Source organism: Equus przewalskii, chromosome 16, assembly GCF_037783145.1.
Source record: "Equus przewalskii isolate Varuska chromosome 16, EquPr2, whole genome shotgun sequence".
In the NCBI taxonomy this organism is placed as follows: Eukaryota; Metazoa; Chordata; class Mammalia; order Perissodactyla; family Equidae; genus Equus; species Equus przewalskii.
In genome coordinates, this window is record NC_091846.1 from 24,327,422 (window position 1) to 24,343,119 (window position 15,698).

Here is a 15,698-nt window from a genome sequence, read left to right on the forward strand (position 1 = left end):
TATACAAAACAAAGTTTTTAGTGCTATTGGTTGTCCTCATTTCTCTTGCCACCTGTCTTCTTTGTTGAAATACAAACACAAACTAAATAAAAATAATAAATTATGAAAATGTGTCTTTACATCCAGATAGTATTCCCATTTGGGGTTTGACATTTAATCTTATTGGAATAATGCATGGATGTCTTACATTTTTATTTGTTTTATCAGCAGCATCCTTATATGATTTTATCCTTATGTAAAAATAATCTTCAATTATTTTTATGCTTTGAAAACCCTTTCCTCTCCTCGTGTCATGCCCCTATTTTTGCTGCTAGTTTTATGGCTGATTTATTTATTTGTTGTAAATCCAAGTGGAATTTACTGTGTTGTGTAGGGCAAAGTACAAACTATATAATTTTTTTGTTTGTTGCTCCTCAAAAGAATTTGGAGTTAAAAATGTGCTTGAGCCCTTATTTATCTAGAATGATTCTTGCTTATTGCAGATAAGCTCTGCAGCCCTCCAGCTGGCCACGCGGTGAGTTCAAGGCCCTAATCCAGTCGTACAACAGAATTTACACCAGCCCTGAGAGTGAAAAGATGGTGTCACAGTCTAGGGGCCAGCAGGATTCTCCTGTGGACCGCTGGCAAGGGGTCAGTGATGACTTTGTCGATGCTGATGGTTCGCCCAGCCTCCTGGACAATGACCACCTGCCTTGCCAATCAGACGTGAGGTTCACGAGGCCCAAAGCTGCCTGGGTCAACCCCCAGTGTGTGCAGCAGCAGCTGCAGGATTTGTCCCTCCAGGTGCCAACAGTGGGGAACAGAGGGAGCCACTTTCTGGGGGATACTGCCTCTGCCTTGGGCCCTTCACCGTTGTCCCCTGGGGAATCCATGATGGAGACATCATTTTCGGAGGATGCCGCGGACTCCATGGGCAGCTCCTTGGCCCGGGGCTCAGGTGAAAAGAGCAGTGACTTCTCTTGTACCTCCACGGAAGAGCGGGCAGTGCTCCCAGGACGCTCTCCTCAGATGCCTCTGTTCACAAGCTCCAAGATTTCGGCCACTTCCCCCTGTCCTGACAATGCTGAGGCTGACAATGCTTTTTTCAAGCCTTCCCACCTGACAGCTTCGGCTGATGAAGGTAACTTTAGTTGGGGACTTCCCTCATTCCTGTCTGTGCGCACGCTTGCTTTGGCTTAGTCTAAAGCTGCCGTTCTGTCTTCCTCACGAGAAAAAAAGGTCATGGGTTTCCACTTTGACCAGAAGCCAGTGCATTAGCTCATTTAATATTGTCTTTGGCTCAGCCACCTGGACTGTCATGATGGGTGAAATCAAGATTTCCTTTCTCCTTAGACTGCAGGGGAATGTCATCGTAGCTCAACTTAATTGATACTCAGTGCCACCTGCCATCTTTGAGCTGGTGTGTGCCTTCAGGAACTTCCAGCTTATTAAATGGTCTGCAAGGGAGAGCATCGGAAGTGCTCTCAATTCTGTATGGTGGGGGAAGGTGTTTCCAGACAGTTCGAGGGGCTCCATTTCACACCACAACTTACGTAGGAGATAGACTCACCTCACCTGTTATATTTACCTGGACAGAGTGAATAGAAAATAGTAAGATTTAAAAACAATAACCACAATTCCCCCAAAGACTATACGAAACCTTTTTTTATTAAAACAAGGGCTGCCATTGCTATGAGGTAATGCACATATTCCTAAAATACTGAAATTCCTCAAATGAGATAATCCTTGCAAAATACCACTTAAGGAGCCAATGAGTTAGCTACGGATGTTGTTATAATTTGTGGCAGGCTTATTTTATTTTTAAATATTCGTTAGGTTATATTCACGTCTTGCATGGATTTATATTTCTGGTAGAACCCTGGTTCAAATAGTCAATGAAGTTTTTTCTTTCAAAACAGTTTTCAATCTGGCTGCCTGCCTGTGTGTGTGAATTTATTTATTTGTCACTAGCAGGAACCAGCCCGCTCCCTTTCCTAAAATATAGGGTCTGTTGTTCTGTTGGAAACTTTTGAAAAGTTGAAGATGATGACAATCTTTAACGTATTATTCATAGCTTAAGAGTAGCAGATTTTGGACAAACTTTCAATGAGGTAATTTTGAGATAAGAACCAGATTTGAGCAAAATGACACACTCTGATTAGAGGCTTTTTTTTCTGTCTTTTCACTTACCTACCCAGATAGTTCCCAGGAAAAGAATGACTTGCAATTTAGTGGTTGGTACGTAAGAGACTGGTCACCTGCCAGATTGTCTCACAGAGGCGAGTGCAGAGAACTCAGAGAAAAGGGAAAGTCGTCTCCTCCACAAACCAGCACCACCACAAGTTATAAAGTGACAGAAGATGATCGTTAGGGCCTAGTGTAACCCTGCCTGAAATCATTTGTTGTATCATTATCCAGGAAGTGGTTCTACAATTTAAAATTATCCTGTAACTTTGTCTAAGTACCTTTAAAAACCATTCAGTCTTTTGAGAGTATCTCTTAAATGTTGTAAGGGGATTCATTCCATGGGATGAAAAAAAGAACCTTGAGTGATCAGGTTCTCTCTTTCTTTGGTGTGAGGCAGCCATGGGGAGAACAGGCGTTTGCCACTAACTTGTGGGATTGTCCTGTGACTGTTGCATCTCAACGGGCAACAGCAGGGCTTTCCTTTTCTAGATGATCCAATGGGGAAAGACCAGTGGAGCCTGTAAGCATTTCCTGAGGCTCCAGGAAACAATTCTACAGTCCCTTTTGTTTGTGCAGGTTCTACTCATCCACAAAACACTTTGATATTCCTTATCTCCTTCGGTCTCCTGTTAGATGATTATCCTAGTTTAAGGGGTGAGGAAATTTTAATGCAGAGGCACAGCTGGTGCGTGGGGAGTGGGACTAGAATCCCCTCGGTCTGATTCTTCTCTGTGCTTTCTTCTCTGTACTCAGGGTCTGCAAATCATGACCTGCCGGCCGAATCCGGCCAGCCTCCTGATTGTACAAATAAAGTTGCGTTTGTTTTTGTCTATAGCTGCTTTCTTACTACTGTGGCAGAACCGAGTAGTTGCAACAGATACTGTATGGCCCTCAGATCCGACAATATATACTACCTAGTTCTTTTCAGAAAAAGTTTGCCCACCCCAGGTGGCTTCTGAAGCCGAGAGGTGCAGCGTTTTCCACACAACAGCTGCTCCCCTGAAGATGAGGCGAGGATTGAGTGATCCTGCTTGCAGCTGTTTGTCACCCTGAGAGCTGTATAATCCTCGAGACGTCTATAGCATGTTGTTCTAATTTAGCAGGTTGGGACAACTCAGCTCTTATGGCTCTCACAGAAACATTGCCTTAGATGCTGCAATAAGAGATCACATGACAGAAGTCATTTTTGTTTTGCTGGTGTTCACTGCCAGTAATGGAGTGGCCTAAGGATGCAGAATGGATGAGTCAGCTGAATATATCCTCTGCAGTTTCTTCTTGTTTTTAACTAGAGGAAGACCATTTTTAGAGAAGCAATACTGACCATTTTCAGATAGATTTTGTCTCTGTAAACAGGAAGTTTTGGGCCGATGGCAGTGAGCTGGAGAAGTGATCCTGTCATTCTTACGGCTCTGCTTCTTGGCTGTTCCTTCTCACCTTCCTCTGTCTCCTTTAGTTAGCTTCCACCATCCTCTTCTCTTGCTACTCTCTTTGCCTCGCTGGTCTCCTCATTCCTGTGGCTCTCCCATGCCTTCTTTGAGGATTCCTCCCAAGTTGCCCCACAGCATCTTGAGAAATGACCACCATTAAGGCAATATCTGTGAGGCCCACCACCAGAAGGGTCTTTCTTCTTCTGTCATCCTAATTTGTTTTAGAATTGTTCTATTTTAAAAAAAAAAAAACAAAAAGAAAACACTCCCTGGAATTGTTTTGTTTTCTTAGATAATCTTGGAACTTCTTTTTCTCCATCTTTAATAACTTGCTGTATTGGCAGGTGCTGTTCAAGCCAGTGGAAGAAGCACTTCTTTGAATTCCTTCTCACCAGACGCCTTTGTGCTCCCTGTCGATGTAGAAAAGGTAAACAGATTTTCTTGTTTTTTCTTTTAAAACCACAGAGACTGTTAACCACTTAGAGAGTGCTGTTCTGATTTCAGTCTGTCAGCTCCACTTGCTGAGGCATGGCAAATAGGTTTCATTTCAGCATTTGGTTGGCAGAGGCTGCCGGGAGCACTAGCTGAGAAGGGTTCTGAGGCAGTGTCTGTGCCCAGTGGGAAGGTTTATCATGACTGAGGAATGATGTCTCCCTTTGGGCCAGCACCAACCTGGGGTTTTATATCACAAGAAATTCAACTTGGGTTGTCTGTTGGTTACAGTAGGCTGAATCTAATGTCTCTGGAAGATGTGGGCTATACTTCCAGTAATGACCTATGATAACTCGGTTAAATGAACATTTTTATTTCTATGCATTAACTCCATTTAAGTATAGATTCTTGATTTTTCAATCTAATTTACCTTCAATGAAAAAACTTTGATTATGCTTGCAAGTGTTTAGCTGATAATTTTTTTTTCTACAGGAAAATGCCCACTTTTACGTTGCAGATATGATTATATCAGCAATGGAAAAGATGAAGTGTGACATCCTGAGTCAACAGAACACAGAGAACTGGAGGATAGAAGAAGCCAGTGGGTTACTTGGGGATGATCAAGCTGACTCTGAAGTGACCTTTTCTTCCAACATAAAGCAGGAATCTGGGTCTTCTACTTCTTCAGACAGTGGCTATGAAGGCAAGTGGGGCAAATAGCACAAAGCTTTATGCTGTGTTTGCCACATACGTCTCCAATCCTCTGTCAGATCTTCAAGTCTATGTTTAAATTGTTTGTCTGACACTTCTTGAGTCACCTATATAACCCCCCCCCCCATTCTGCCATTTGGGCTTGGAAGTGGTTATCACGCTCTATTCGGATGTTAAATCAATATATATTTTTTGAACTTCACCCTACTTTTCTTTTGGGCTGATGTTTTCCTGCCTCCTTTGTTTTCTGTCACTTGGCATTCTTCTAGCTCTTCTTATACATTGCTTCCTTTTCCAAGTAGTCTTCTTTCATTCAATCTACAAACGAGGAGCCTGTGATGTACTGGGAATCAACAGGCAACAAGATGTACTCCTTCCTTCCAGGCACTTCCGTGCCAGAGCAGAGGTCGAGAAAACTGTGTGGGGTCACTTGGCCAGCAGAGGCAGGGCCCCCATGCAGTGGGTCACAGAGTAGGAGCAGCATCCTCATTCTGGGGTCCAGCAGGGAAGGGGACCTAAGCTGAGAACTGAAGTTGGGGCTTGACGTTTGCCTACCATTTCCTGAATGTGAGTCCTGCTTCAGTCCTATATCCTTCTGTTTCTGTATTCACTTCTTGGGAAATTGTATTCACTGCAATATCTTTCCATTGTTCCCTCTGGGTTGATGTCTTCCAAATCAGTGTTTTGTTTTTTTTTTTTGTAAGGAAGGAAAATGCACTTAAAAGAGAGGTGTCCAGAGCACTAGCTGAGAAGAGTTCTGGGGCAGTGTCTGTGCTCACTGGGAAGGTTTATCATGCTTTTCCTTTTAACTTCTTTTACCTTGCATCTTAATCAGGAACCTTTCAGTAACAGGGGAAGAACTTACTCCATGTGGTACATGTATAGCACAATGCCAGGGACAAAATAGGCGTGCATTAAATAGTTGCTGAATGCACCCCCTGGCTCCAATTCACGGGGATTTTTTGAAAGGATGTAGAGCATTCTCAGTGGTGGGAAATACAGAATGACCAATATAGAGGCAGCTGTGGCGTCTGCCTTTTCTGGAGCTTTGTGGCCTCTCTTCACTTGTCTTTGTGAAATTGCTTCATTCTCCCTTTTCTGCACCCCCTAGCATCTGGTTTCAGCTCTGCAGTCTCCCTGACTGCTCAGCCAGGGCCTTACCACCCTTGCAGGACCCCAAGATTCCCAGGGCAGGCCACCTGATTGGGTCTGCTTTGATTGGTTGTCCACAACTGGTCAGCCAGCCAGCTACGGCCACAGAAGTGAGGGGATGTGATGTGGACCATCATACCCTCTGAGGCCACACAGTAGGGAGAAGAGACATGTGGGTGGAAAGGAAGTGATTCCTATTTCGGTCCACCCCACTCTGTTGTGGTCTTTCCTCTTCCTTGTGCCTCGTGCCCCTGTTCTGTTTCTAGTTAGTGAATGAATCAGTGCTGACTTCTCGCTAATAGCAACATCCTCTCCATCTGTTCTTCATTCCTGCCTTTTCCCTGGACCACCACAGCAGCCGTCTGGCGAGTCACTCTGTAAGAGCCGCATTTAGGTCCTCAGTACATCTTTGTTGTTGTCAATTTTCTCTTTACTTTCACCCTCTTCCCCTTGTTGATCCCACACACATCTGTCTTCCTAGAACACAACTTCTAGTCCTGTAGAATGGCCTTCTGTATTTGTTCCTCATTTTATCCTGGGATGTTTATCCTGTAGGATCCAGCTTCTCCCTGCCTTTCCAACAGGCATCTCTTGCCATTTCCCTGTGTTGTACTGTGGACTTGAGTTAGACTCTCCTGTTATGCTTGCTGGCAGACATTTCTCATGAGCTGCTGCCTCCTCCCTTTGCTTCGCCTGGGCTCCCCTGCATGCTGTTTCCCCAAGAACTGCACGTTAGTTCCTTTGTCCTTCCCATTCTTCAAAAGCAATCTCCTGCCACTGGCACCGTAACCTGCTCCCTGATTCGTATCACAGGGCAGAGGAACCATTCATGTGGAAGGAAACCTAAGTTGTGCTCCAGAATGCTCTGTAATTGTCTACGTGCGTGGCTCCCACTGGAGTTGTGCAATATGGAGCCCGGCCTCTGAACTTCTTAAGGTCCATGACATGTAACTGTGTTTTCTTGTGGTTAAGTGTGTCAGTATCTCAGTTCCTCATGAGATTTTAAACTCTTCCGTGGGTGAGAGTTTGTCCTATTTGTATTTGCACTTTAACGTGGTACCTTGCCCCAAAGAGGTATTTTATAAACGTTTGTTGAATGGTTGAGTAGAAACTGATGGTTAGCTGAAATTTTTAAAAAATATGAATGTTACATGAAATTTTAAAATATTTATACCACCCAAATAGAAATATTTATCTCTTATTAAGTATGTCTCTTGTGACATTTATGTTGATAGATGGACTCAATGAGGTGGGTGAGCATTCTTCATGTTGCAGGTTGGTCATGAGAGCATTTAAATTAAAAAAAAAAAAGGAATAGAAGGTATCAGCAGACATGCTCACTTAGGGCGAGCAATGCTTCCTGAAACGTTTTTTTCAGTTAAATATACTTTTGTGTTTGTACTAAGTCACAACGTAAATTGTATGTTACTGTATATATGGTCAAAAGAGTGTGAGAAACACAAAGATGGGTGGTATTGCCCAAATTTTCTAAAGAGGAAACAGAAGCTGAGAAGTTGATTGTCTGCAGTCAGCCAGCTAAGGATGGAGCAATGTGGTTTTAAACCCCGGCTAGGAAGCAAACCCCTGTGTAACCTATGGGCTAGAATATTCCCCTAAATTGTACAGTCATAGTCATGAGCCGCGTAATGACAGGGAGGTCAATGGTGGACTGCGTATTCAATGGTGCTCCCATAAGATTAGTAACACTTATAGCCTCAGTGTGCAATAGGCTATACCATCTAGGTTTGTGTAAGTCCATTACTGTGTGATGTTCGGACAACAATGAAATCACCTAACAACGCATTTCTCAGAATGTATCCCCGTCAAGTGACACGACTGTATTCATTTCTCTGTGTTTCTTTCCTATGTTTAATCAAATGAACACAGTTCCATAGTAATTGTAGACTCAGATTAACGTAATTGCATTAATAATATGATTATATTATATTAACAGTATTTCATGTCCAGTTTTCCAAGTTGCTACAGTTTTTACGTTTTTCAGAGACTATATTTCTTTTTTTTTTATTGAGTTATTGATAGGTTACAATCTTGTGAAATTTCAGTTGTACATTAATGTTTGTCAGTCGTGTTGTAGGTGCACCACTTCACCCTTTGTGCCCACCCCCCACCCCACGTTTCCCCTGGTATCCACTAAACTGTTCTTAGTCCATAATTTTAAATTCCTCATATGAGTGGAGTCATACACAGATTATCCTTCTCTCGCTGGCTTATTTCACTTAACATAATTCTCTCAAGGTCCATCCATGTTATTGCAAATGGAATGATTTTGTTCTGTTTTGCAGCTGAGTGGTATTCCATTGTATATATGTACCACATCTTCTTTATCCATTCGTCTGTTGCTGGACACTTAGGTTGCTTCCATGTCTTGGCTATTGTAAACAATGCTGCAATAAACATTGGGGTACATAGGACTTTTGGGATTGCTGACTTCAAGCTCTTTGGATAAATACCCAGTAGTGGGATGGCTGGATCGTATGGTAGTTCTATTTTTAATTTTTTGAGGAATCTCCATACTGTTTTCCATAGTGGCTGCACCAGTTTGCATTCCCACCAGCAGTGTATGAGGGTTCCTTTTTCTCCGCAACCTCTCCAACATTTGTTGCTATTAGTTTTAGATATTTTTGTCATTCTAACGGGTGTAAGATGATATCTTAGTGTAGTTTTGATTTGCATTTCCCTGATGATCAGCGATGATGAGCATCTTTTCATGTGCCTATTGGCCATCCATATATCTTCTTTGGAGAAATGTCTGTTCATGTCTCCAGCCCATTTTTTGATTGGGTTGTTTGATGTTTTGTTGTTGAGTTGCAAGAGTTCTTTATATATTATGGATATTAAGCCTTTGTCAGATATATGACTTGCAAATATTTTTTCCCAGTTAGTGGGTTGTTTTTTTGTTTCAATCCTGTTTTCATTTGCCTTGAAGAAGCTCTTTAATCTGATGAAGTCCCATTTGTTTATTCTTTCTATTGTTTCCCTTCTCTGAGAAGGCATGGTGTCCGAAAAGATCCTTTTAATACTGATGTCAAAGAGTGTACTGCCTACGTTTTCTTCCAGAAGCCTTATGGTTTCAGGTCTCACCTTTAGGTCTTTGATCCATTTTGAGTTTATTTTGGTGAATGGTGAAAAATAATGGTCAATTTTCATTCTTTTACATGTGGCTGTCCAGTTTTCCCAGCACCATTTGTTGAAAAGACTTTCTTTTCTCCATTGTATGCCCTCAGCTCCTTTGTCAAAGATAAGCTGTCCATAGATGTGTGGTTTTATTTCTGGGCTTTCAATTCTGTTCCATTGATCTGCGCACCTGTTTTTGTACCAGTACCATGCTGCTTTGATTACTGTAGCTTTGTAGTATGTTTTGAAGTCAGGGATTGTGATGCCTCCCGTTTTGTTCTTTTTTCTCAGGATTGCTTTAGCAATTCGGGGTCTTTTGTTGCCCCATATGAATTTTAGGATTCTTTTTTCTAATTCTGTAAAGAATGTCCTTGGGATTCTGATTGGGATGGCGTTGAATCTGTAGATTGCTTTAGGTAGAATGGACATTTTAACTATGTTTATTCTTCCAATCCATGTACATGGAATGTCTTTCCATCTCCTTATGTCGTCATCCAATTCTCTCAGAAAGGCCTTGTAATTTTCATTATATAGGTCCTTCACTTCCTTAGTTAAATTTACCCCAAGGTATTTTATTCTTTTTGTTGCGATTGTGAATGGTATTGTATTCTTGAGTTCTTTTTCTGTTGGTTCATTACTGGAGTATAGAAATGCTACTGATTTATGCAAATTGATTTTATACCCTGCAACTTTGCTGTAGTTGTTGATTACTTCTAACAGTTTTCCAATGGATTCTTTGGGGTTTTCTATATATAAGATCATGTCGTCTGCAAACAGCGAGAGTTTCACTTCTTCCCTCCCTATTGGGATTCCTTTTATTCCTTTTTCTTGCCTGATTGCTCTGGCCAGGACCGCCGATACTATGTTAAATAAGAGTGGTGATAGAGGGCATCCTTGTCTCGTTCCTGTTTTCAGGGGGATGGTGTTCAGTTTTTGCCCATTGAGTATGATGTTGGCTGTGGGTTTGTCGTATATGGCCTTTATTATGTTGAGGTAGTTTCCTTCTATGCCCATTTTGTTCAGAGTTTTTATCATAAATGGCTGTTGGATCTTGTCAAATGCCTTCTCTGCATCTATTGAGATGATCATGTGGTTTTTATTCCTCAGTTTGTTGATGTGGTGTATCACGATAATTGATTTGCGGATGTTGAACCATCCCTGTGCAGAGACTATATTTCTTGAGTTAATAGTGTGATTTGCAAAATCAGTTTCTTATTATTTGGCATTTAGGTAGCTTTCAATATTTTAATATTTTCAGTGGAGTGCAAATAACTCCTTTGCCATCAAAACTTTCTTCTTTCACTTTTTTTTCTTTTTAACGACATTTTTAGGATAATTCTCCAGGCTGGTATTAGGAATAGAAAAGCATGAACGTATTTGTAATAGTTTCTTAGGGCTGCTGTAACAGAATACCGCGAACTGTGGAGCTTAAAACAACCAAGATTTATCCTGTCACAGTTGTGGAGGCCAGAAGTCAGACGTGCAGTTGTTGGAAGGGTTAGTTCCTTGTGTTGGCTCCGAGGGAGAATCTGTTCCATGCCTCTCACATGGCTTCTGATGGTTCCTGGTGATCCTGGTGTTCTTTGGCTTGTAGCTGCATCACTCCAACATCTGCCTCCATCTTCACGTGGCGTTCTTTCTGAGTCTCTGTGTCTGTGTCCAAATTTCCCTCTTTTTATAACCCCGGTCATGTTGGATTTAAGGCCCACCCTAATCCCGTATGACCTCGGCTTAACCTGATTACCTCTACAAAGACCCTATATCCAAATATGGTCACATTCACAGGTTCTGGGTGGAGGTGAATTTTGGGGGGACACTATTCCATCCAGTACAAAGTTTATGTCGCCTGTATTGTTTGCCTCACTGTGAAACTGATTGTTTTTTCCCTTCTTTCACGTTTTCAAACTTTGTGTTATGGAAATTTTCAAACACACACGAAAGTAGGAAGATTACTCTTATGAACTCCCGTATATTTGTCAGTCTGTTTCTCTTGACCATGGCGAATGCAAGAACAGCACAAAAACGGCTCCCTGAGTTTTTTAATTCTTGAAGCTGGATTTTTAAATTCTTTTAATTTAACTTCTTTTTTAACTTAATTCTTTTAATTAACTCTGCTGTTTTCATTCCCCAATTTCTATTTAGTTGAATGTTGCAGGTCGTGCTGGTTTTCTTTTCCTTCGTGTTCGTGAAACCTCCTTCCTTTCTTTTTCTAGGTTGTGCTGTGTTGCCGGTCAGCCCCGTGGTTGAAACGCCTACTTACTGTGAAGGGATAAAAGAGGTCTGCGACTGTGACTTTGATGAATTTGTTATTTTGGGTAAGATTTGGACACTCAGAGCCTGTGACTGGGGCCCTCCCTCCTGCCCACACACATACACATATTGACATGCATCCCACACAGTACCACATTATCGTAGCATTCAAAGAAACTTCTCCCAAGATCCCATTATGTCCGTGATATAAAAAAATGTTTTTCGTGTTTGAAATGTCTTGATAGTTAGTCTCTTATCTCACTTGTAGAACTGAATGCAAACGCAGATACTCATTACAGTCTGATATCTGTGTGGCCTCTCAATTATATTTGGTGAAATTTCAGATGAGTATATCTTGAAATACCATCTTTGGTCATTAGCTGTTGTCTCATAATAGAAACCCCAAAGAACCTGAAGTATGGAGATGATGAGTAATTGGTTCTTTCTGAGGGGCAGGAGCTGTTTTTGTGTTCTTATAAAACTGACTATGATGAAGTGACGCAGACTGAAAGACCTCACTACTCTTTCTTTTGTTTTCCCCCAGAACTTGGAGAGGTTAGCAATACCACAGAAAACTGCAGATGTTCCTGCAACTCCCCTAAGAGGTATCTCTCTTCCGTGTCCACCTGCGCATAGACCCCTGGGCCATCCCCTCTGAGGCGCTGTGAACCCCAGGCCTCTGACATCCAGGCCAAGTTCAGTCACTTCCAATGACAGCGATGACCACTTAGAAATGAAACAATCACACTAAAGTTCCTACAGTGTTTAAAAGACCTTTGTGGACATTCTTATTTAATCCTCATGGATAGTCCGGGAGGTTTTTTAAACCCCATTTTATAGATGTGGAAACTAAGGCTCAGACAGAATGTGCCTCAGGACACAACGCTGTTAAGTAGCAGAGGTAGGCCTTGGACGTAGGTCCTCTGACTCAAAGCCTAGTGCTCTTTGCTCCACACCTGCAAGTCTTGGTACCCTCAGTAAATAAAAGCTGCTGTGTTGAGTATGTATATACAATGGAATACTACTCAGCCAGAAAAAAAGACAAAATCGTCCCATTCTCAACAACACGGATGGACCTGGAGGGTATTACGCTAAGTGAAATAAGCCAGACAGAGAAGGAGAAACACCACGTGACTTCATGCATATGTGGAATATAGACAAACACATGGACAAAGGAAACAGTTCGGTGGTTACCCGGGGAAGGGGGGTGGGAAGTGAGCACAGGGGGTGAAGAGGGGCATGTATGTGGGGACAGACAAGAAATAGTGTACAACTGAATTTCACAATGATGTAAACTATTATGAACTCAAAAAAAAATTACTTTAGAAAAAAAGAGCTGCTGCGTTGAGTGTGGAGGAATTGGGTTGAGTAGATGGCCGGTGGGTGGTTGATGTGTGGTCTCCTTTATGACGCCTCTTCTGAGTTTTTGGATTGGGAAACGTGAAGACCCTTAACACACTCCTCATCAAGACAGTTTTCCATTGTTTGCATCTCTTACATTTCAGTGTTGTTTATGAGCCAGACTTCAATTCTGCTGAGCTAATAGCCAAAGAGTTGTACCAAGTATTCCGGAAGTGCTGGATGTTGTCAGGAGTTAATTATCAGCTGGCAGGTTCCCTGGATGCAGCTGGCTCAATAGTAAGTATCAAAATAAGTTGGCCCTGAATTGGCCTACTGTTCGTATCAGACATTTGTGTGTTTCCTTGTATGGTTACTGAGTGTTGGGGGAGACTCTGACAGACAAAAAGGACATTTATTGAGTGCTTATTATGTACCAAGGACTGTGTTTAGCAATTCACCTTTCAGCCCTCATAAGCACTGTTAGGGACATGCTATTGTTATGTTTATTTTAAAGTGTTAGTCACAGACCCTCAGCAGGGCTGGCCACTGGTAGAGCAGGAGCCATGCCCGGGCTGCCTAATTTGAAAGTCCGGGCTGGGTCCCTTATAGAACACTCTGCCCTCAGACAGCATGTGGACTGGAGGGTAGAGAACTTTGTGGCAAAGGCTAAAATAGGGGTAGGAAAAAAGCACTGTGGAAGTGCAGGGGAGGCAGCGTTTAATTTATTAGGGGAACTTGGGAGGCTCACTGGTGATCTGAGAACTTGAACTAAGTATGAGGCCAGGCAGAACTGTAGCAGGTAGAAACACGTGGAAGGGCATTCTTGGCAAAGAGCAGCTGGAGCATAAGTGACACGGAGGTGAATGGTGTGTTTATTGATCAGAGTGGTTTGATGTGGTTGGATAACGTGTTTGTGTGTATACGTGTGTGGTGGTTGATCTTCCTGGGAAATAAGGCTTGAATGATGGTGGCTAAATTGTGGAGGACAGAGAATGTTAATTTGAGGAGTTTGGATTTTAAATGCTAACAGGGGAGTGTAATGGTTCAGAGGGGAGCCACTGAATGTTATAAGCAAGGGAATGGCCTTAGCAGAGCTGTCTCTGGGGCACTCTGACAACAACAGGGCATTCTGATTGGCAGCATCTCTCAGCTTGTTGACCAAGGAGGGTAAGGCTTCTGCTCTGCATAAAAGCATTCCAGGTCACAGTGACCTACTTACGGTGGTTTGAAGTCTGGAAACAAATAAACTAACTGAAAATACTAAGGGAAGTGCTCTCAGCTGGGTGGCGTTTTCAGCAATTCTTCTGCAGATGCTTTCGATACATGAAGAGTTCGTGCCACGTCCTTTGGTTCAGTTGAAAGCAGTTTTAATTTTTCATGGTAAATTTTAATGTTGGAAACACTTTCGAATGATCTTTTTATTTCAGTTCTTGAAATCTGCTTGTTTAAGTTGTTCCTAAATGCTCTTCTCTGTCGTGCAGGTTGTAAATGAAGAGCGTGTCCGAAAAGACTTTGAATCCAGCATGGATGTCGTGCAGGAAATTACATTTAAGTCGAGGATCAGAGGGACTGAAGATTGGGCACCCCCTAGATTTCAAATCATCTTTAACGTCCATCCTCCACTCAAGTAAGTCTGGGTTGCTGCTTGGGCCTCCAATCTGGTTAAAACCAGTTGCAATGGATCCTACCTGACCCTCTGTGGAAGTAGGTGAAGGAAAAAAATAATACACTGAGGACCAAGGGAAAATTTATTTTAGGAAAAGGAAAGTTGGGCATATTTTTCTGTTAGCTTTCTTGGCACCATGTTTATCGTGGGCTTTTAGGGGCCCCGTAAGATGTGACAAGCTGAGAATTTTACTCTGCGTCCTTAATTATGAACGTTACATAGCAATTGAAAAGTAAATAAGGTTAAAGGAGATTTTTTGTGTTAATATTGAACCTTAAAAATTATATACAATAATTTTTCTTTTCCTTTCTCTCCCCAAAGCTCCCCAGTACATAGTTGTATATTCTTCGTTGTGGGTCCCTCTAGTTGTGGCATGTGGGACGCTGCCTCAGCATGGTTTGATGAGCAGTGCCATGTCTGCGCCCAGGATTTGAACCAACGAAACACTGGGCCGCCTGCAGCGGAGTGCGCGAACTTAACCACTCGGCCACGGGGCCAGCCCCGATATATAATAATTTTAAAAGATTAGACTACTCCTTTTTCCAGTACAGTGTGAAGTAAGAATCAATGAATACATTTTTTAAGAAGGAAAATTTAATCTTGAGCAGAGCTCCTGTAGTTAATAAATGTAAGAAATTGCCAATAAAAATACCTTTGTTCTCTAAGAAGTAAAAAAATCCTAAAAGACAAAACTGCTAAGATGATGCAAAAAAAGAAAAATAAACTCATTTATTTTATACACACACACGTATGTTTAAAGTAGTCATTTAATTTATTTGTTCTGAGAGTGTGTGGCATTATAGACAAAGGACACTTTAACAAACTACAATTTTTCCGTTCCTCTTGGTTTATATTTAATTTGGTAGGCAAACTGCAGAGTTACAAAGTGACTGGCGAGAGCTGTTGCCTGGGCCCCATGGAGGTGCCTTATAGACTCTGTCTGTCTTTTATCTTTTTCTTTGGAGAGAATGCGGAGAAGGGCTCCGGGGCTGCTTGGGCAGAAGCACTCCCTCTCCAGGCCTCGTGAGAGCTCGCTTTCCTTAGCGTGGGATATCTTTTCTCTAGCATTCCCCAGGGCCTCTTTCAGGCATGTGGGCAGGGATTCTGCATATGTTTACCTTGGCCATTGTTGCTGACCCTGAACTCTAATAAAGTTGTACAACTTTCTCCATATTTCCAAATCACATGTGAGATTGTGGCACCAACAGTTCAAAAGAAAACAATTCAGTAGACTATCTCTCACCAGAAATGTTTGATGGCTTTGCCTTACAGTGCCTCCTATTCATGTGAATTTCTTTGGATCCGTTTGTGAACTACCCAAGTGCTTCTGATGTCTCGTCTCCCTGAACTTTCTCCCAGGCATTACGTGTCTCTAGTTCTTTCTGGAGAGAGAATCCCGTGGAGGTTCAGTGAGAAGC

At 42.2% G+C, this 15,698-nt stretch overlaps 1 protein-coding gene across 5 annotated transcripts in view; it reads left to right on the forward strand.

The window, feature by feature from the left end:
- Positions 1 to 15,698, forward strand: part of RUBCNL (rubicon like autophagy enhancer) — a 45,566-nt gene that overhangs the window by 17,597 nt on the left and 12,271 nt on the right. For all 5 annotated transcript variants that reach the window (XM_070578837.1, XM_070578834.1, XM_070578836.1 and 2 more), the window contains exons 2-8: positions 483 to 1,120; positions 3,938 to 4,020; positions 4,518 to 4,728; positions 11,237 to 11,338; positions 11,818 to 11,878; positions 12,779 to 12,911; positions 14,096 to 14,241. In XM_070578837.1, the coding sequence (XP_070434938.1) occupies positions 577 to 1,120; positions 3,938 to 4,020; positions 4,518 to 4,728; positions 11,237 to 11,338; positions 11,818 to 11,878; positions 12,779 to 12,911; positions 14,096 to 14,241 (1,280 nt within the window). In that variant the 5' untranslated portion in view covers positions 483 to 576. The remainder of the gene's footprint in view (positions 1 to 482; positions 1,121 to 3,937; positions 4,021 to 4,517; positions 4,729 to 11,236; positions 11,339 to 11,817; positions 11,879 to 12,778; positions 12,912 to 14,095; positions 14,242 to 15,698) is intronic.